This window comes from Talaromyces marneffei, chromosome 6, assembly GCF_009556855.1.
Source record: "Talaromyces marneffei chromosome 6, complete sequence".
NCBI lineage: Eukaryota > Fungi > Ascomycota > Eurotiomycetes > Eurotiales > Trichocomaceae > Talaromyces > Talaromyces marneffei.
In genome coordinates, this window is record NC_072353.1 from 1,034,965 (window position 1) to 1,056,027 (window position 21,063).

At 47.0% G+C, this 21,063-nt stretch overlaps 8 protein-coding genes across 8 annotated transcripts; 4 read left to right on the top strand and 4 right to left on the bottom strand.

Moving 5' to 3' along the window:
- Positions 1–1,559: 1,559 nt before the first annotated feature.
- On the top strand, positions 1,560–2,861 carry EYB26_007888 (uncharacterized protein; the record flags this gene model as incomplete). Its single annotated transcript, XM_054267148.1, has 4 exons — positions 1,560–1,703; positions 1,779–2,163; positions 2,220–2,337; positions 2,387–2,861. 4 exons carry the CDS (start codon positions 1,560–1,562, stop codon positions 2,859–2,861), a joined length of 1,122 nt encoding a protein of 373 aa, XP_054123123.1.
- Positions 2,862–4,112: 1,251 nt separating this feature from the next.
- EYB26_007889 (uncharacterized protein) lies at positions 4,113–5,328 on the bottom strand (the record flags this gene model as incomplete). The annotated part of the gene is made up of 3 exons (XM_054267149.1): positions 4,113–4,635; positions 4,721–4,851; positions 4,906–5,328. 3 exons carry the CDS (start codon positions 5,326–5,328, stop codon positions 4,113–4,115), a joined length of 1,077 nt encoding a protein of 358 aa, XP_054123124.1.
- A 445-nt stretch (positions 5,329–5,773) lies between these two features.
- Positions 5,774–7,815, bottom strand: EYB26_007890 (uncharacterized protein; the record flags this gene model as incomplete). The annotated part of the gene is made up of 3 exons (XM_054267150.1): positions 5,774–6,889; positions 6,938–7,722; positions 7,791–7,815. The coding sequence occupies 3 exons, from the start codon at positions 7,813–7,815 to the stop codon at positions 5,774–5,776; spliced, it is 1,926 nt and encodes a 641-aa protein (XP_054123125.1).
- Positions 7,816–8,577: 762 nt separating this feature from the next.
- Positions 8,578–9,955, bottom strand: EYB26_007891 (uncharacterized protein; the record flags this gene model as incomplete). The annotated part of the gene is made up of 3 exons (XM_054267151.1): positions 8,578–9,301; positions 9,365–9,864; positions 9,923–9,955. The coding sequence occupies 3 exons, from the start codon at positions 9,953–9,955 to the stop codon at positions 8,578–8,580; spliced, it is 1,257 nt and encodes a 418-aa protein (XP_054123126.1).
- A 1,289-nt stretch (positions 9,956–11,244) lies between these two features.
- Positions 11,245–14,653, top strand: EYB26_007892 (uncharacterized protein; the record flags this gene model as incomplete). Its single annotated transcript, XM_054267152.1, has 5 exons — positions 11,245–11,797; positions 11,850–12,919; positions 12,972–13,449; positions 13,510–14,360; positions 14,417–14,653. 5 exons carry the CDS (start codon positions 11,245–11,247, stop codon positions 14,651–14,653), a joined length of 3,189 nt encoding a protein of 1,062 aa, XP_054123127.1.
- An 847-nt stretch (positions 14,654–15,500) lies between these two features.
- Positions 15,501–16,094, top strand: EYB26_007893 (uncharacterized protein; the record flags this gene model as incomplete). The annotated part of the gene is made up of 4 exons (XM_054267153.1): positions 15,501–15,601; positions 15,674–15,829; positions 15,885–15,951; positions 16,002–16,094. The coding sequence occupies 4 exons, from the start codon at positions 15,501–15,503 to the stop codon at positions 16,092–16,094; spliced, it is 417 nt and encodes a 138-aa protein (XP_054123128.1).
- Positions 16,095–16,636: 542 nt separating this feature from the next.
- On the top strand, positions 16,637–18,481 carry EYB26_007894 (uncharacterized protein; the record flags this gene model as incomplete). The annotated part of the gene is made up of 3 exons (XM_054267154.1): positions 16,637–16,753; positions 16,815–17,443; positions 17,497–18,481. 3 exons carry the CDS (start codon positions 16,637–16,639, stop codon positions 18,479–18,481), a joined length of 1,731 nt encoding a protein of 576 aa, XP_054123129.1.
- Positions 18,482–18,860: 379 nt separating this feature from the next.
- EYB26_007895 (uncharacterized protein) lies at positions 18,861–20,118 on the bottom strand (the record flags this gene model as incomplete). The annotated part of the gene is made up of 3 exons (XM_054267155.1): positions 18,861–19,453; positions 19,517–19,898; positions 19,951–20,118. The coding sequence occupies 3 exons, from the start codon at positions 20,116–20,118 to the stop codon at positions 18,861–18,863; spliced, it is 1,143 nt and encodes a 380-aa protein (XP_054123130.1).
- Positions 20,119–21,063: the final 945 nt, after the last annotated feature.

Consider the following 21,063-nt stretch of genomic DNA (forward strand, 5'->3'; position numbering starts at 1 on the left):
TGGCAACGCCGGCTTGGTGCCGGCATTTGATTTGCCGAAGATGTCCAATCTTGGCCGGGGCTGGCCACTTTGACCTGAGACCTGCGGACCCTCGACGAGGAATTAAGCCACACCTCCATGCTTGGGCCAATCGAGTGTCGTACAGGAAAATAGTCTCTCGTCTAATATCATGGTAATATGGCTCGGAGGGTCGAAGGCTTGAAAGCAAAGCTCTAAATTGTGGGCTCGACATTCCCCTTCGTACAGACTTCAGAGAACTCCGTCCATACTACGTACTACGCACCACGTAGGAAAGGGCAAAATTCTCACATTTCACTAGTGTTTACTAGTTTTTTCGCTATTTCGTTTCTGAGTCTAGGACGTATCTATCCATGAGTTACGACTAACTTACTAGTAGTTCTTTCAGCTTCTTTCCGCTTCTCATTCGCAACTAGCTATCTGTGGTGATCATGTGACCCGGCACGTGGCCTCTAGGCTGCTGCAGCCTGACTCGTTTTCATGCAGAGAATAACATAGTGCACGCCTCGCGGCTGTACTTCGATGATTCACTAGCGATGATAAGCGACGAGTAGCGATGCTTAGCGATGACAGTTCACTAAGTCGCAGGTGAAACGCGAATGCGTGATTCTTCAGGATGACAGAGTAAGCACTGGCACGAATCTGGAATTGTTGTAATTACTGCAGTACGGTGCTACCGGGTTAGTGCGTCTTCTACGACCGTACACCGTACAGTCGATCCTCCGTACCTGCATCAATCTCAGACTAGAACGTTACCAATACGACTACGTACGGATTATTGCAAACTCAATTCTTCTTATCTTGCACCGGATACATCGGCCTGTGTTTCTTCTGCTTCGAAAGTCTGGTTGCTTCGGGAGCTTATCCCGCGCCCTTCTCTACCAAATGACAAATACGACTATAATGGCTTGACCAGTTGCTGTGCGTAACGGTAACGGTAGCGCCCAAATGCGGCCTAGGGGATAGCCTATGTCTGCAATTGTGGCATGAATCCATGGTTTTGTATCCCAGCTAGCGGTTAGCGTGCCCCCCTAATCACCACTGGTCCATGCCGAATGTGGAGATGGCGTGTATGGAATTATGGACAAGGATACCGATTCGTACACTCTCAGTCCGATGGATACATACATCCACGGCTCTCGACTCTTACGAGCGCTGAACCCTGGAAAAACCCTTCTACAGGCTCCTCCCTCCTATCTCGCCATGACCTAACTTTACTCTGCGCCAAAGTCTAATCGATGATCAATGCAGCTTATGGGTGGTGTTCTACGCCGAGAGGCACATTAGTTATTGGCATTGCCATTATTAATATAATAAACTTAAGCAAGCATTTTTGCCAATTGCCAGCCATCCAAGCCATGAAGAAATTATTCTTTCTTCTTTAAAAGTCATTGTTGTGCCCGTCGATACTTCACATTTCATCATGATGCAGATCTAGAGAGTGTGTCGCCTCTTCATCTTGCCCTTCATCCGAGACTGCCCAGGAGATCCCCCACTGCGTGCACTAAGATCGATCAGCAGCCCACCAACAATCAACCATCATGGATTCTGACGTTGGCACGTCCCTTGTCAGGGGCGTCTGGGCCGCGATGGGCATCGCAGTGGTTATCGTCTCTCTGCGAGTGTTTGCAAAGATCAAGATTCACCAGTTCCGTGTCGACGATGTCTTGATGATCATTGCTATGGTATGTTCTTGCCTCCGAAAGTTACCACAAAACATGAGGATGACACTAGTTTGCAATTGCTAACCACCTATGTAGATCCTGGCCATCATCGCTACCGCCTTTCTGACCCTTAGCGTACATCATGGTTTCGGTCGAAATCTACAAACAATGGCGGAGGAAGGACACATTTCCGATGTCCAAGCCGTGCTGAAGTACATTGCTATCCAAGTGCCCATCGTCACCGTCAGCACCACCCTCGCTCGTTGCTCCTTCATTCTATATCTTCTAGCCATTCTCGGAAATAACAAGAACTACCGATATGCGTTGTGGGCGGTAATGATCTGGCAGTTCGCTGGCAATATCGTCTCAGCCGTTTTGCCTCTGAGCATTTGTCGGAATGTCAACATTCTCTGGGACTGGACTACTGTAACCACATGTGGCAATACCACCGCCGTCATCCAGTTTGCCTACTACTCCAACAGTTTGTCTCCCTTTACATTGCGTACGTTTATATATTTCATACTAAGTTGTGTATAGGTGCAAACTCGGCCTGTGACTTGTTTCTAGCCGTCTTCCCCACTCTCATTTTCTGGAACCTCAACCTCAAAATGCGCGTCAAGATCGGTGTGATCCTCCTCCTCAGTCTGGGTCTTGTGTACGTCTCATATCCCCCGACTCTGTACTAAGCATACTAACCCTCGCAGTGCCATGATCGCCTCCATCGTCAAAACCACCAAACTCACCTCCGTCCCCGGTGTCACCAATCTCGGTGCTACCGGTGGCCTCGAGCTCTTCCGCTGGGGCTACGTCGAAAACGCAATCATCATCATCACCTCGTCCGTGCCCTGCATCCGCCCACTGATCATGTCATCCGTCCGCAAATTCTCCAGCCGCGGCTACTCGCGCTCCTACGAGCTCACAGGACCTCAAACCGGCCAACGACGTACGGGACACGACGAAACCGCACAAACCCGTCGTACTCGTGGTCGTTTCACTAACAAGAATGACACCATTGACGACACGGGTAGTGTTGAGCGTATCTTGGACCCTGGTCATGGCAATGTCAACACTACTGTTAGCGGCCGACGTGATTCGCCGACTCATGAGGAGCAAGGCATTACGAAGTTTGTTGAGATTTCCGTTGTTTCGGGTGATCAATTTGATCGACGAAACCCTTGATCTCGACGTTTGCTATCATTTACTACCTCTTTTTTTCGATCCAATGTCTTAGCTATCCTAATGTTTTTCAGCGGGTATATTTCTTAGAGCTTATATCTAGTGATAAATAATGAAAAGGAGAATGAGTTCTAAATCTAGCATTGAGTTGTAGTTAGTAGATACCAGTTGACATCAGGGCCCTTCAAAAAATACTCCTTTCCTCTTCCTTTCCTCATACATACTACATATTCTCTATTCTGTATTCAATTGTATAATACGCAGTGGATTTTCCCCATGTAACCTCGCACCATCCACACCTATAATAAGTTAATAACGTTGAATAAACCTAGAAACAGGCCAAACCCCGAGGTATCCATGGGATTCAGTCCCCATCCTGATAACAAAGTTATTCAGGGGGTCATCAATACAACCGTTGACTCGGACCCTGGACACACGTCCCTTTTTGGTAACAAGTCGGAAAAAACCGTTCCTTTTCCACACAAACCTTCTTGTTTAACTTCAATGTTAGTTAACCTAGTTAGTTATGTGTCAATATGTGAAGGTTTCGGCAATGGTTGACTCGTGCTCGTTAGTGGACAGGGTTTTGTTCCTGCTGCCGTACCTATAAACATATTAACATATAGGTCTGGGCCGTCTGCCTGTTCGTGACTAATCGGAGGCTCTTATTGCTACATTGGGTACTCAAATAAACTTCCCTATTGTCTTGTGTATCTATATTATCTTTTGCTACTCGATAGTACTGTGGGGTCTTTGGGCGGTAAAACATTGAAACATTGAAACATTGCAACATCAGGATTGAACGTATATATATCCATGGATGTACATAGGAAGATATATAATGTATTGGTGGCTCAGTGACCAATGTTTTCAAGTTATAAGACCAGACATGGAGTGGAGAAAATAGAGCGAGTACATCAAAACCCCTTCATTATCGAAATTCCACTCATAAAACAAAACAAAACAAATAAACTAGAACAGAAGCAGCCTTCGATAGATAACAGTATGTAGGCATCGATCTTGAAACAAACCAGCACTTTGTCGATTTGAGAATATAATCATTGATGTGAAACGTTGAATCATTGGGCTCACACTCAATTGTGATAGAAAGATGTGTCATGCTGTAGGCGAATCATATCTTAACATCTTGGTCGCGGGGCACAAATGAAGAGTCCGGTTTACTGGTTAGTCTCTCATTTTTATATGTACGTCAATGTTACGGTACTATGGTAGGAGAACCCAAGTCTAGACAGCCTATGCCTTAATATCCGCCTTCATCGAAACTACCCCATTATGATTAAAAACATTCACCCTACTCATCCCATTTTCTGCATCCTCCTCTAGCACAATCCCATAATCCTCATCCGCATAAAGCGGATTCGTGGCTCTATACTCTATCCTCTCCGGCACAATCAACTCCTTCTCATCCGCCGCCTCTAGCTGCTCGTTCTTGGCGTATTGAACATCCCGCCACAAATCCAACATGTTCACCAGATTCAGTGGGCCGTGAACGACGATATTGCGATGGCCCTCTACATCACGAGCCCAAGGGAGTGAATAGTGGATTTTGTGGGGGTTGAAGGTTAGGGCTGAGAAGCGGAAGAGGGAGACCGGTGTTTGGCGGAAGGGGCGTCTGTATATATTTCTTCCTTCTTTGATGAGTTGTTGGGGCTTTAGAGACGCTGAATTAGGATTTGACTGCGCAATTGGTGAGGGGATATGATCCTTTTTATCGCCCGTTGTTGCATATGGAAGTGCTTCTCTGAACAACCAATTCCTAGTCATCCATCAGTCAGCCTCTATATATCCCATCCAAACAGTAGCTTAACAATATATATATATATATATATAGAATGGCATACCTCCGATCAACAACAGCAACCCCCCTCTCATTCTCAAACCTCTTCTCCACACCCACAACAATCATCTCCTCTCCCGTTTTGCGTACAATCTTCGGCTCCGCACTGAGCACCTTTGTCGTCTCCCTAACGGTCTGACCAACCCTCAACAAATTCGGCTTTCCGTCACTCTGTCGAGGCCAACTTACCTCCCCGCCAGCCCACATGCGTCGCGTGAAAGGGAAGGAAGGGTTGTAGGAGGTATCAGTCCCATCGGCGCCCAACTCGGCTTCGAGGAAGGAAGGGGTGAAGTAGACTAGATGATAGCCTGGGGGCAGGGGAGTTCCATTTGGTAATTCAGTAACGGAAGTAGTAGTATAAGTAGTAGTAGTCGTGGGAGGAGTAGGAGAAGGGTACAAGGTTGGACGATTGAGGGTTAATGTGAGGAGATGCAGTTGATTTGCATCCAGTAATTGGGTGCGGGTTTGGGGACTGCGGGTTTGGAATTTGGAGAGGAATGAGGATGCTATTGATGCTGCGTCGGGGCGGTTAGAAGTAGTTGAGTATAAGCAGCATTGTGTTGTTCTTGTGATTCGTTTCCAGGGATGCGCCCTTCTTGATGATGTGAACATTATCGCCGAGTTGTAACTGTGTGTATGCCGCCTTCGGAGTAGGTATTTACATGCCCTTTCTCAGACCGAGTTGAGAAGAGAGAAGGTAATAGTTATCTATTCGGTAATATTAATATTATTAATATATACCTAGATAATTCAATGCTATACGGTACCGAACAATGCATGATAGTCTTTACTCCGTACATAGCCGACTGTTGCATGATCCAAGTGCGGAGAAACCTCAAAGTTGGAGATGTTTCGCAGGTGATGCATCCGGTGGGTCCAGCATAAAGCCGACTTGGCTGACACGTTTAACCCTAACCCAACCAGTTTAACTATTCCATTTTTTTTATACGTTCACAGAAAATACTGATATGGCATACGATCGTCATTAATCATAATTCTAGCTACCTGTATATGGTAAAACTACTACTACTACTACTACTACTACTACTACTACTACCTAGAGCATAACCTGCGCGGCAGACAACCTCGCCCAATCTTCTGGCGTAAAAGGAACATACTTGTTCCCCTTCAACCAATACAGACGATCTTTAGGCGACACCTTAGCAGGATCAACACCTTCTTGGCGCAGTATGTGTTTTGGTTGCTTGTTGTTACCCGTTCTCTCTAATTCGGTGGTCACTCGCAAAAACAGAGGTAATGCATAACGCGGCAAGTTGGCAAGGACGTGCACAGCCAGCGATTCCAAAATATCCGATGGCACATCAATGGTACCATTCTTTAAGACAATAGCGGCGCAGCCTGCGCGTCCGTCGTGGTGAGGTAAGGATACACCGTAGACGTTTGCCTCGGCGATATCGGGATGGCCTCCGAGGGTTTCGGCAACCTCATTCGTTGATACATTCTCGCTCTTCCAGCGGAATGTGTCGCCGATACGGTCGGTAAAGTACCATCGACCTTCTGTGTCCCATTTCAGAGTGTCACCGGTGCGGAACCAGGCGTCACCCTTTGCAAAGACATCACGCAGGATTTTCTTTTCAGATGCTTCGGAGTTATTGAAATATCCTTGGTATTTGAATGCAATGTCGTTCGGATCTAGGGCGTAAAGCAGTTCTCCTGGCTCCCCTCTCGGTACGCGTGTGCAGAACCCAGTGACTGGGTCTCGGCGGGGAATTTCCTGTTCGTGATCTACTTCCACGAGCGCCATAGTCCGTCCGAGAAGGAGCTCTCCAAGGTATCCATTACGGCCAATTGCGCCCATCGAAAAGTCGTTAGCTGATCGATTCCAATGTCCGGAGAAACCTTCAGTTGACGAGTAGAACTCTGCAATGGTCTCAATTCCAAAGCGCTGTTTGACTTGGGGCCATACGTCGGGTCGCATGCCGTTCCCATACGCTAAACGGATACGATGTTTCTTCTCGAGATCATTCTTTGGCATGGCGAGAAGATATCGCATGGTCTCGCCTACATACTGTATAATTGTAGCATCACCGTCTCGAACATCATTCCAAAAGTTCCTGGCGGAGAATTTGTGTCCAAGCACGATTGTAGCGCCTTTGAACAGGACGGCGCAGAATCCTAGCACAGCCCCGGTGGCATGATAAAGCGGCATACACTGGGAGAATTAGATCAATTCGAACAATAAATACAAGAGGAAACAAACCGTGTAAACTCGATCATCAGTTTTCAGAGACAAGAACCCGTCGATAAAAATTGCGCCAGACCAGCACTTGGATAAACTGACAACAGCCGGTTTTGGATAGCCGGTCGTACCACTGGTGTAAATCAACACTGCCAAATCCCGCATAGCAGCATTACTACGGACACTGTCATCTTCCCTGATAGCAGGCGACTGCAGAATTTGATCCTCAATCTCCGGTGTGATAAAAACGACATCAACGGGGCCCTTTCCGTCTCGGAAATCTGGCGACGCGAATTCCGCAAGTTGCTCTTCCGTGAATTTCTCTCTGATTTCCTCATCGGCCACCACCAATCGAGCAGTAGAGACCTTGATACAATGCGACAAGGGTTTGCCGCTAAGATTGTAATTGATAAACGCCGGAATAGCGCCAATACTCGATAAGCCAAGCCAGATGAAGATATAAGTAGCCGAATTCATAAAATCAAGACCAACGATTTCTTTCGGCTTGACGCCGTAGGTGTTCTTGAAATACTGCCCGTATCGGAGAACGGTGTCGTAGGCTTCCTTGTAGGTCCATGTCTGGCCGTTGTACACGATGAATGGCTGGTTAGCAGACTTTTGAGCCAAGGCATGCTTCTCTAACACATAGAACAGGTTCAGGCGGTCCGCTCGTTCTGCGAGTTTGAGTTTGATGTTGATTTTGGCGAGAGAGGTGATGAGTTGCCAGTCGTAGAACATTGACCATCTTGCATTTAGATAGGTGAAGAGCGTACCGAGTGCCGGGACGGCATATTTGAGAGGAATAGCTAGAAGAGTGGTCAGTTGTGCAACGAGGTCAAAATAAAGAATGTGTGTCTTATTGGCGCGAGCTTACGTGGAAGAGCGGGGAGTGGCGGCATCGCTGTGATTAGACAAGACCGAGACAAAAGAATATTGAGGTATCCCAATTGAAAAATCGTGTCATCCGTTTGTTACACGGTATACACAGCAGCAGAGGTGAGGCATGGTGGCAGTAAAGTAGGAGCGATCGCAGAGAGACAAAGGATGAATGCAATAGGCAATCATTGGTATGCGGAGTCGCAGAGATACCTCGGCCGAACGAACAGCAGGTGTCCCACAGCGGTTCGCACTAACTTATCTGTAGGTACGGATTACGGTAATTACCAATATTACGTGTTGTCGGACGTCATGCGATTCTCTTCTCGTTTCCGAACTACGTAGTACGTAGTTATCCCGATCTCTTCTTTTATTCTTCCATCATTCTCTCTTGTCTCTTCGGTTCATCAACTTTCATTGGATGGTCATTTTTCACAAAATGAAGTTGGGAAGCTGGGTTGTGCCAAAATCTTATTACTCGTGTCCAACAACTGGCCTGCATCACTAAACCCTTATCGCTCTAACATCGGGCACACATTGGCCCACATGTCTGCTCACAGTATGCAGCGATGCTATGTGGCTAGTATCATGGCATGCATGTCTACTAACTAACCCCTCTTGCTGGCTTGGGCAGTCACCTGATGCGCTTCCGAGGTATCCATAGCATAATCAATACGTTTGTCAACTGTCTCGATACATATGTACGTACCATCCATCCACTGATTCTGCCTCATCAGCCCAGCATCAGTCTTCCTCACGACACGGACAGCACTAGAGGTAGGCCCTTATTTCGCCAAAGGAACATCATCAACATACTCCCCCTTCATAAATTCCCTCAACTTCTCAAGCCCCCTTTCCAGTACCTCGGTTTCGCACACATACCCTAACCGCACGTAACCCCGAAACTCGCCAGCATCGCGACCAAAACACCGACTGCCCGGTACCACCAAAACGCCCTTCTTTTCAAGCAAAAGCTTACAAAACGCGACGTCGTCTACCGGCCGTCCCATTTTGTTAAACCTGACAAACGCCGTTGTGCCGGCGCGCGGCTTTTTCCAATCGCATGCCCATCTATGACTCTCAATAAATTTCTCGAGAATCGCCAGATTCTTTTTGGCAAGCTGAATATTGCGGAGTAATAAACTGTGGATCGTATGCGGTGCCAGGGCATAAGACGCAACAGCGTCATCGATCTGACTAACCGAGATAGTAGTGTAGTCTCTGCAGACCATACATTTATCGATAATCTCCTTGTTACGTGCCGCGATCCAGCCAACTCGTATACCGGCTAGACTGTAAGCTTTGGACATTGAGCTCGTCACAACGACGTTTTCGTAGCCCAATGATAATAATGAAGGGGGAAATTCGGCATCGATAGGGGATATGCCGTGGAAGATTGGGCGGTAGACTTCGTCGGCATGAATTATAATCGACTGTTCTTTGGCAATGTTCACAATCTCTTGGAGTTTTGACTTGGGTATGATTGCACCGGTTGGGTTTTGAGGGTTACTTTTCACAGTCAGACTTGCCTCTCAGAAGATAACCAGTTAACCTGGAGGGAAGGGGCCATACTTCAAAACAATCAACTTCGTATTAGGCCTAATCAGCCCCTTCAACTCCTCCGTATCCAACACCCATCCATTCTCGTCGCTCTCATCTTCCTTTGCCTTCCATAGACTGACTTCCGCCCCTATGGCCTCCGATACCGAGTATAATTGCTGATACGTTGGATAATGCACAATGACATGATCCCCCGGCTGCACCAAAGCATAATGTAGCAGAAAGTTACCTTGTATTGCGCCGGAAGTAATTAATATATTCTCCGTCGGAAGTACGGTGGGTGTCTTGACAGAGTATAGTCGCGAGAGGTGGCTGCGCAGTGTTTCGGAGCCCCGGATTGCGCCGTACGTTAGTTTTGTGGTGTTGGAGAAGAACGGGGAGATGGAGGAGTCTGAGTTGTTTGAGTCTGTAGATTGCTCGGAGGAGAGGTTCTGAAGGTCAGACAGTGAGATGGAGGCGGAGCAAGTTTCGGCTATGTTGTAGGTTGCTGTTGTTTCGTAGTCGTCCATCCACTATGCAATTATTTAGTGTTTAAGGAGGGGTTCCGCGGGGAAGATGTACAATGCATACTTGTTCGACGGCGAAGGGCTCGATTTTGACCATTGTCGCTGTGTAGTTGTCTGTCTTTCACAAGTCTCTAACCTCAAAGAGCGTAGTTACTTGAAAGACATTCATTAGAGCATCTCAAAAAATTAGGATGGTCAGTTTCCCCAATCTCCAATCTCGATCTCCGATATCGTCAATCAACGAGAGTATTCTTCCCCGCTGTGGAGAATACGAGCAGAGAGGATCACGTGTACCCCTCATTTCTCGCATTGATAGCTGAATTTTGATTTGTCAGATTGTCATTTATAAAGATAGTTAATTGACATCTTTAGTATCAAGATAATGCTGCTGTGCAGTGTGTTCTGTGGTTGATGTATGTAATAGTTGGCCCAAGTTCAGCGGGCTGCGGTGACATACCGTAGTTAGATCGCCAATAGTCAGGGTTTGACAAGTCAACGACAAATGCTATTTATTTCATCCATAAATCGTCAAACTAATTAATTTCAACTTCATCCAACTTCTGCTTATCAACCTGCCCCTCCAATGCCTGATTTGGCAACATAAAGCTCTCGAACCGGGTGCCCGAGCTTATGAACGAACCAACGACTCAATTCCATCTCCACTCGTAAACGACCAAACCCTAACATATCGACTAGCAAATTTCAACAACTAGTTTATAGAACTCTAGACCATCTCCGGTGTTTCAATCGAACAAGATCAAGCGCCGTATCTACAACATTTACTATGCGTTGGGACGGAAGTGTCTGGGATTGGGCCACTGCTGCCAGGGATCAGTCGTGCTTTGACGTTTGGGAGCGGACCGATACAGATGTTGGTTCCATACCAACAAATGACAGGACTGTCTCAAAATGAGCCATGCCAGGCTCCATCCAGAGATGGCTGTTCGAAGGGCTGCTGTCAGCAACAGTAAAACTGATAGACTACATAGTTACTTGTAGTACAACATAGCGGAGTGAGTGTAGACAGTCGGCTTAAGGGCCCGAGGTCAGTTGACAGTGGGGCGGGTTGTGGTACAGTAGCAGCGTGTGATTGGCCAGTCATTAGGTCATAGGTTACTGCGAGGTACCGCCAACTCTAAGCCTCCAACAGCTCGCTCCAGGTAACCATCCACCTCCCAACGAGACGACAACTTGTTTATTGCTGTTGTATTGAGTTTCTGAGTTATTGACACTATTCTGACCCCATACTCCATGGCCGGGCGTTCTTCTGTATCAACTTCTTGATCTCCGATACGGTTGATTGACATCCAGATAGGCACCGCCTCCGACCAGGCACCTCTTGGGGCTGCCAACCTGACAGCTGCCTCACCACCACCACCTTTCACGATGCGAGCCATCTACCTACTCGGAGCCATATCTCCGCTGGCCTTGTCGACTAACCCGGTTGCTGCGAAGAACTTTACTTCCAGAAGTGTTGACCCTCTCTTATCGGCCTTTGACGATCGCCCGCCAGAGTGTCCTCCGTGTTTCAACTGCCAGCTTGATGCATTCCAATGCCACCAGTTCGCCGACTGCAACAAATTCACCGGAAAATGTTCATGCCCACCTGGATATGGAGGCGATGACTGCTCAATGCCGACATGCGGTTCGCTTCCGGATGGGCTGAACCGTGGGCCTCGACAAGACAAGTACTGCGACTGCAAGGATGGCTGGGAAGGCATCAATTGCAATGTATGCAAAACCGACGACGCCTGTAATGCTATGATGCCGGAAGGAGAAGGTGGTGTTTGTTACACACAAGGTCTGACGGTGAAAGAGAACCATCAGATGTGTGATGTTACAAATCGCAAGATCCTAGATCAATTGAAGGAGCGCAAGCCACAAGTGACCTTCTCTTGTAAGGAGGAAGAGGAGGGAGATAAGAATTGTAACTTCCAATGTGCGTATATCCCTCAAAGAACTACGGAACGTAGCTAATGTGACTTCTATAGTTTGGGTGGACCAAGTCGAATCGTTCTACTGCGCCCTCGATGCTTGCAAGTGGGATATGGAAGCCGAATACGATCGCAACACCACGACTTATAGGTGCGAGAATGTGAAATGCCAATGTATACCCGACCGAATGCTCTGTGGCGAAGGCGGCTCAGTAGATATCAGCGACTTCCTGACCGAAGAGATCAAGGGCCCAGCCACCTTCAGTACTGTTTCATCCAGTGGCGGCAAGAATGACGGCAGCACCTTCAAGGAACCTGCTATGGATGACTTGATCAAGAGTATCTTTGGCGACGAGAGTATTACGTTGCAATGTCGCTCCGGCGAATGTCTCTACAGGACCGATGTGCCCGGTTATCAGAGACCAGTGAAGCAGATCAACACTCCACTCATTGCAAGTGTTATTGCTGGCTGTGCTCTGTTTGTTGTTGCTGTTATTTTGGCCATATGGTACCTTTCTAGGCGTGCAGCTTATCATGGTTATGGAGCTGTCCGCCTGGACGAGTCAGATGACGAAGTCGACAAACTTCTTACTGATCAGCGCGTGGCTGCCCTACTCTTCGACCGCGTGTCATATAATTTGAATGGCAAGCAAATCTTACTGGACATCCAAGGTGTCGCACAGCCCGGAGAGATTACCGCTGTCATGGGAGCCTCCGGAGCTGGAAAGAGTACATTTTTGGACATTTTGGCTCGCAAGAATAAGCGCGGTGTAACACAGGGAGATTTTTATATCAATGGAGAGAAGATTAGTGACGCTGACTTCAAGAGCATGATTGGTTTTGTCGATCAGGAAGATACCATGCTTCCTACATTGACTGTTCACGAGACTATATTAACCAGCGCTTTACTGCGGTTGCCTAAGGATATGAGCCGATTTGCTAAGGAGCAACGCGTGACTGAGGTGGAAAAGCAACTAGGCATCCATCATATCAAAGATCAAATTATTGGCTCTGAGGAAGGTCACGGGCGTGGTATTTCTGGTGGGGAGAAGAGGAGAGTAGGAATCGCCTGCGAACTTGTCACCAGCCCTAGTATTCTCTTCCTTGATGAACCCACAAGCGGTTTGGTAAGTCGCTTTTTACCGAATTTCCATTACACCCGAAACTGACTGTATGTAGGATGCCTTTAATGCGTTCAATGTTATTGAATGTCTTGTGACCCTGGCTAAAACATACAACCGCACTGTCATTTTCACGATCCATCAGCCACGCTCGAATATTGTTGCCCTGTTTGACCGCTTGATTCTTCTGGCCAAGGGGCGAACTGTGTATTCTGGCCCTTTCTCATCTTGCCAGCGGTACTTTGATCACATTGGCTACCCTTGCCCTCCAGGTTTCAATATCGCTGATTTCCTTGTTGACCTAACCATGCATGCTGGCGGCTCCCAGGCACCGGTTGAAGATGCCTTCCTTGACGTACAAAGAGATAACCTCAAAACAGCTTCGAGCAGTCTTCGCGCAGTCAAATCAATTGCTAGCGCATCTAATGTCAGCATTGAAGAGACGGTCAGGAATAACCAAGAAAACTCATCTCGCCCATCTACGAAACGACAACAGTCTCTGAAGCAACGTCAAGACAAGCAACTCTTCACTCGCCGTAAGTCTGATATGGAAACTCCACCAACACCCAAGACTGATGAAGAGGATGTTGTTGCAGAAAACTCACACTGGCTTCGACTATCCTCTCGCAATAGTGGCGCACCCCAGGTCACGGAAGATCTTGATAATCTCCCACCTCCTGCTTCTGGAACCACCGACTTGGATGCTCTTGTTGCTAGCTACGCCTCATCAGATGTGGCCAACTCTGTGCATGAGGAGATTGTGACTGCGGTAGAACGCGCAAATGATGCCAACGCTACCCCCAATGCCGCGGCCTTTGGCAACGTTCTAGCAAAGGGCTATGCCCGCATCGGTCTTGTGCGACAATTCATCATTTTGTCCAATCGAACATGGCGCAACCTATACCGTAACCCAATGTTGATGCTGACGCATTACGCAATCTCTATCCTTCTCGCAGTTCTTTGTGGATACCTGTTTTACGGTCTCACGGATGATATCAAGGGATTCCAAAATCGTCTTGGATTGTTCTTCTTTATTCTTGCCCTTTTTGGTTTCAGTACCTTGACAAGTCTTACTGTATTCTCGTCTGAGCGACTGCTCTTTGTTCGTGAGCGTGCGAACGGATATTACTCTCCTCTTGCATATTTCTGTGCAAAAGTCATATTCGATATTGTACCTTTGCGCCTCATTCCTCCACTCATCATGGGTGTTATTGTTTACCCCATGACAGGACTGATTCCAGCATGGCCCGAGTTTTTGAGATTCCTTCTTATACTGGTTCTCTTTAACCTGGCCGCTGCCGGAATCTGTCTCTTTATTGGAATAGTCTTCCGCGACGGCGGCGTGGCCAATTTGATTGGAAGCTTAGTCATGCTATTCAGTCTACTATTTGCCGGTTTACTACTGAACCACGATGCCATTCCTCCTGCCGCTTTGTGGCTACAAACTGTGAGTATTAAGATTTCTTATTAAATATAATAAACAAGCTAACGAGGATATCACAGCTCTCCATTTTCCACTACGGCTTTGAAGCCTTGATTGTCAATGAAGTTACCTTCTTAACGCTTATCGATCACAAATACGGACTCGACATTGAAGTGCCCGGAGCTTCGATCCTGAGTGCCTTTGGGTTCGATACCCTTGCGCTATGGGGAGATGTAATTGGCCTGGGCATTATCTCTGCGGTGTTTATCGTACTTGCCTATGCTGCCATGCATTTCTTACTCGTGGAAAAGCGATAAGCGCTTTTCCCCTATATATATTATCTCAAGACATATAGACCGTCTGTTTCTGGGTATTGATTATCCAGTGGTAGAGGTCAAGCACGGCATTTTCTTGTTTTTGATTCACAGGCTCATATTTCCTAGTTTAGATTCTCTTTGATCCTTTTATTTTCCTTCTATTTTCCCCTCTGTTATTTGCTCCAGCGTTGTCACTTGTCAATTTAACCGCAAATTTCCTCATGTCTTGCATATTACTAGCTTATTGGATCTTTGATGATAGAGCCAATTGATTCGATTTTGAAGTATTAACTCACCACCACCCAAACCCAACGGATATTTCTTCCTAGCTTCGGTGCTCCGTGCACTGGTAGAATTATACACAACAGTAAAAAGCAAATACCAAACAATGGCGTTTGCTATACGTAGTATGGAACCTTGCCCGCCATAGTTGAGCCTAACCGCTCGCCTAGCTTAGCCGCGCGGCTGGCAGCAACCAACCTCCGCCCATCGACCGAACACGGCTCAACCCAGCACCAACGAGGAACCACCAAAATCCACAATCTCCTCCCTCTCTGGTGGCAACGGTCCTCAGTCATCTGTCCTCTTACGTACACACAAACCATTCCCGTTTTTGGCATCTCGGAATTCAGTGTTGGTATTTTCCTCGAAGAGTGAATCGTCCCATCTGAGACTTGTTATAACTCCGTGAGTGCACGAACCTCAAAACGTCATGATTCGGGTCTGCCTAGCTACCTGCTACTACCCTCGACGAGTCAACCCAGTATCGGCCGTTTTCTAACAACATTTCATAACAGATTTCAGCGTTCTACTTCTGACCTTTGACTTCTCGTCGCAACAAATCAAAATGTCTGGCGAAGCGTGGCTCTATCTGTTGGCGGTCCTGATCAACGCCGTCAACTTGTTCCTTCAGGTCTTTTTCACAATTATGTACAGCGATTTGGAATGGTGTGTATTCTCAATATATCTACGGGATATAATACTTGCGGCCTTCAAGGATCTGACTAACGTATGATGTAGTGACTACCTTAACCCCATCGAACTCTGCAACCGTCTCAACACCTACATTGTCCCCGAGGCCGCTGTTCACGCTTTCTTGACCTTTTTGTTTGTGATCAATGGCTACTGGCTTGCGATTATCTTGAACTTGCCCTTGCTCGCTTATAACGGAAAGAAGTACGTTACCTCCCCATTCTTGAAGTGGCTGAGACGAGTACTAACCTTATATCAGGATTTTCGACAACCAGCACCTCTTAGACGCAACCGAGATTTTCCGCAAGCTCAATATCCACAAGCGGGTGAGTTCATTCCCACCTCTATTAATCGATGGCGGCTAACCACCTTATAGGAATCCTTCATCAAACTCGGTTTCCATCTCTTGATGTTCTTCTTCTACCTCTACAGCATGATTGTTGCCTTGATCCGTGATGAATCGCACTAAATTATCCGCTGACAGTGCGATGATACCCACGCCTTCATGCGCTACGATTCTTGATGATGGTATACAGTCTAGTGAAGTTTGAGTAAGAATGTCGTGATGTGATGACTTAGACGAACGAGTGGAATTACTTCCGGGATTTTGAGACGGAATGGTTTGCTGTGTGGGAATACCAGTGGAATAGCTATTTGGTACGGATACATATGGAGAATACCGCGTTGATGAGATTGTCAATTGGTGGGGGAGCTGATTTATGATCTAGCTGGGCTATGGCAGTGATGGTCCTTTGTATGGTTTAGATGCTGTATATACCTCTAGCGCGACTGGTTGTTATTATATTTATTATCTTAATCGTTATGATCAATGCTAGATATGTGTCTCAAGTTCTTCGATCTTTTTACAGAGTAGATTGGCATGGTGCATGTGAAGCAATAACATGACTGCGCTAGTGGTTCATATGACCAGCCGTAATATTTCCATCTTCCTTAGATTATCGCCGCATCATAATGAACATTCTGATTTTACACCATATTTATACAACCACAATGGCCTCGCTCGTCGGCGCAAACTACGATTCATCAGGCGATGAATCCGACAAACACACAACAACTTCCTTTACACCAGCGACAAATCTAGTCGCCGCCCCGGAAGTCAATATAGAGGTTTGGTCTCTCCACCACGAAACAGTTTCTATCTATCAGCTCAACTAACATCGTTCTACAGGATCCTACTAACCTACAACTAATCGCCGGCACTGGATCATCAACCGCTCTGACCTATAATGCTAGATACGACGACCTAACGCGCCCGGCCCAAGGTCCCGTGAACCCATTCAAACCCAACGGCGTTGGTAACGGGCTTAAACGTAAAAATGTGCCGACGGGATTCGCAGAAGAGGCAGCTATCAGCGAAGCGACGTTTACAGCGCAACATCATATCTTCCAGAGTCTTGGATATACGCGTGACCCTACCAGGCCAGATGCCTTTGTAGGAGATTTGGCGCGAGCAGCACAGTATGGTGGCCGAGATTTTGTGCAGATGAAACCATCGAAAGAAGTGTCGGCGGCGTTGAGACGAAAAAGACAGAAAAAGGGAGATGCGAGTATTGTTGATGGTGAGGGGGCGTACAAAGGTCCCTGGGCGAGGTATGAAAATGATGATCAGGTTTATGAAGAGGAGGCTGCCGATGAGGGATATGAGCTTGCGAGTGATGAGGAGTTTGTGGAGGAGGAAGAAGAAATTCCAGGGAAATTGCCGGCTCTGGCGACTGATTATCAGGATGATGCGTCGCAGACGGAGACAACGGAGTTTCATGGCAGTGAACAGTTTGATTACCTTGGACGGACATATATGTGAGTTTTCCCGGCGGATTCCTGGTTATGGATCTATACTGATACTTTTACAGGCACGTTCCTCAAGATCTCGATATCGATCTTCGCAAAGAACCAGGCAGCGTCAAGAATTTCATCCCCCGGAAATTGGTGCATTCCTGGAAATCGCACACAAAGCCCATTACTTCGCTCCGCTTCTTCCCGAAATTCGGTCACTTGCTGCTCTCATCTGCAGCAGACGGCAAAGCCAAGATTTGGGATGTATACCACCAACGCGAACTATTACGTACCTACTCTGGCCATTCAAAATCGATCAGTGACACCACTTTCCACCCTACGGGCAAAACATTTCTCACAGCCTCGTACGATCGACAGATCAAATTGTGGGATACGGAGTATGGTAAATGCATCTCGCGATTCAGCACGGGGAAAACACCACATGTCGTCCGCATCAACCCTGATCCGGAGCACAACCACGAGTTTTTGGCAGGCATGTCGGACAAGAAGATCGTCCAATTCGACACTCGTACAGGCGAAATGGTGCAAGAGTACGACCACCATCTAGCTGCCGTCAATACCATCACTTTTGTCGACAACAATCGCCGATTCATCACAACATCAGACGACAAATCCCTCCGAGCATGGGAATACGGCATCCCCGTACCCATCAAATACATCGCCGAAGCAGACATGTTCGCCATGGTTCGCGCAGCTCCCCACCCCTCGGGGAAATACGTTGCCTTCCAATCCGGTGACAATCAAATCGTCGTCTATGCCGCAACCGATAAATTCCGCCAAAACAGGAAAAAGGGATTCCGCGGCCACAATACTGCTGGATATGCAATCGACATTGCATTCTCCCCAGATGGCCAGTTTTTGGCTAGTGGTGATTCGGGTGGCTACGCTTGTTTCTGGGATTGGAAGACAGGGAAGATGTATCATAAGCTTCAGGCCGGTGGGAAGGATGGGTTGGCAGTTACGTGTCTTGATTGGCATCCTCAGGAGACGAGTAAAGTTGTCACTGGTGGGTTGGAGGGAGTTATTAAGTATTGGGATTAGATGTATCGGGCTAGCGAACATTGAAAAAGGATTGTATAATACCAGACTTGTATTTGATGGGTTAATATACTATGGATGTTGTGAACGTGGTGCCATTGACGCTGTAGTAGTTTATTGAGCACACATCAATTTAAATACAGACAATCATCGATAACTCACTTGAGTCCCCTTTCCAGATTCAATTGGTGTAAACCTCACCACATGTGCAAGTTTAGCATGACAGGAGAGGTTCCCCGAGAATAACTGGGTCGAGCTTTCAATGTTATAAAAGAGGGCTTTCACTGATTTCTATATTATACATCGGAACCTATTGACCAACAGCATTTTCTTCAAAGATATCGTAATATTGTACATCAAGCTTTTGTGACATAAACGTGATTCATTCGCCGTGAGAGATGCCGTGCACCGGACGAAAGGTAGATCTTTGCAAGGACAGTATCTCAATAGTAGTATCTACCTGGGGGTTACATTGCATTTCGAAATCATCACGACAGGGATGCCGTTCTCTCCCCTCGCCAATGAGACTGTTAACATCCGAAATCCTTTCCGGGAGTTCAAGATAATCCCAATGGGTCCTACGTTGGCCGATCCTCTCGTTATTATTATCGTTGTGAGCAGGGCCCAACCCAAACTTTGCCCTAACATCTTTCCAAACAGCCCCCACGTAACTGCCCATCAACCTCCAAACCGGCCTTGTAAGCGGTATACAAGCCGCACTGATGATAAAATCCGCTTCAATCGTAGTCCACATGGTGAGGATATGCGTCGACGCCAACGCAATATCAGTCCCTTCATCGCGCCTCTCGAGAAGGTGTGTCAGAGTCGTCTTGTAGATTCCCACGCCCCCGGAAATGAGACCCAGACCCATTAGGATAGAAACGGCGAGTTTACGAGTGGTAGTTAATTGGCGCATTTTCCAGAATATGGTTGCTGGGTAGATTGCGTAGAGGATGTCGAGAGATGCTGATAAAGCTGTTACCGCATATCTCAATGGTTAATGATGCTCGAGTCAATCAATCAGGGAGTGGGACATACCAGCCCAAGGAATGTAAAAGTCCACCATAACACTTGGATCCCAGCATGTGGGATGATATCGTTCCGGCTCCCATTGACCAGCTACAGGGTTACACTGAACGAACGTGACTATTGCGCTGCAAATACCTCCACCAATGAACCCAATAATCGAGGGAACTATCAGCATGCCTTTCGTCCATGGACCGGGTTGTAAAAGCCGATTGAGAAGGAGGGCAACCGAGATTTTGGGGAGCCACATTGCGTTGGGTACCAGGGCTGCTGCTATGAGGGAGAGTTTGAGAGAATTTGACAATGCGGCATTATAATCATCAGTGGCATCTGCTATGTGTATAATGGCGTTTATGGATATGGTCATGACGATTGTGCCTGCGAGGTTAACTGCCTGCACGAGATCAGCAAAAAGCAGGTACTAACAAAGCGTAGGGCGGACTAACCCAACCGAATGCCATGATGGTATCCTCCCATCCTATGTCGCGTGTTATAAATGATCTCGATATTATCCGTAAAATCAATGTTATTGTTGCAACAGCTTGAAAGACCCATAGCGTCGAATACGTCGTCACAACGGAGTTAGCCACAACCTGGCTTGTCTCAATGTCCATAGTGCCATGGGAGTGGTAAATATATTGATTTTGGTCTCTGTAAGTCGGAAAAGAGTGCTTTCAACAGGCTTGAAAAGAAACAGATGCGGCGGATGATTATCGTACTATAGCGGTCGATGATAGAGGCTCATGTCTGCCTTTCTGTTCTCAGATTAAGATTCTGGACTAATGGCTGATCAAAGACATGTATCAGTACCTTCAGCCCGCCCCGTCGGTATAACGACCATATACGGCATAGACAGGCACAGAACATACATGAACTCGATCTGAAAGATGTATGGGGCCAAGTTCTCAGCGAGCCACCTCGTAAAACGTGGATAATACTCCCCAGCCCAGCGAACGTAGCACAAGAGGGCTATGTATACATCGCCGAATCACAAAAAGCATAGTGTCCGTAGAGGATTCTCCTCGATACGGAGTTTGTGTAACGCCGCTGAGGGGTCCGATGCTTGAGTTTCCCAATCGCCGAAGTGATTGCCTATTAATCCGGGGATGCAGAATATTAGTAAGAAAATTCCGTTCAGATAACTATGACTTACGTTGTTGTTATGAGACATGTATGGTTGAATCTGATTGCCGATAGATTCGTGATATGCAAGGATCCGCGGTAGTGCACGACATACCGGCATCACATGTTTACTATGAGTACATACCTAAGAATTGGCATGCGTCATGACCACCACCCAGTTAGCAGTATTTACCCACAAAGGAATACAATAGCAGGCACGTCTGGAGAAGGATTGCCTAGGTTACATGGTAGAATTATACTGGTCATGTTGCAGGACATGTGCAGAGACTTGACTATTAGACTCTTATAGATTTCAATCCGATATACAGGAGATTTTCATACCGTGAAAAGTGGATAAGAAAAAAATATTCGCTAGCTCTTGATGAGTTACGTAACCTTTAGCATTCATGAACATATAGATATATATTCTAGTTAAT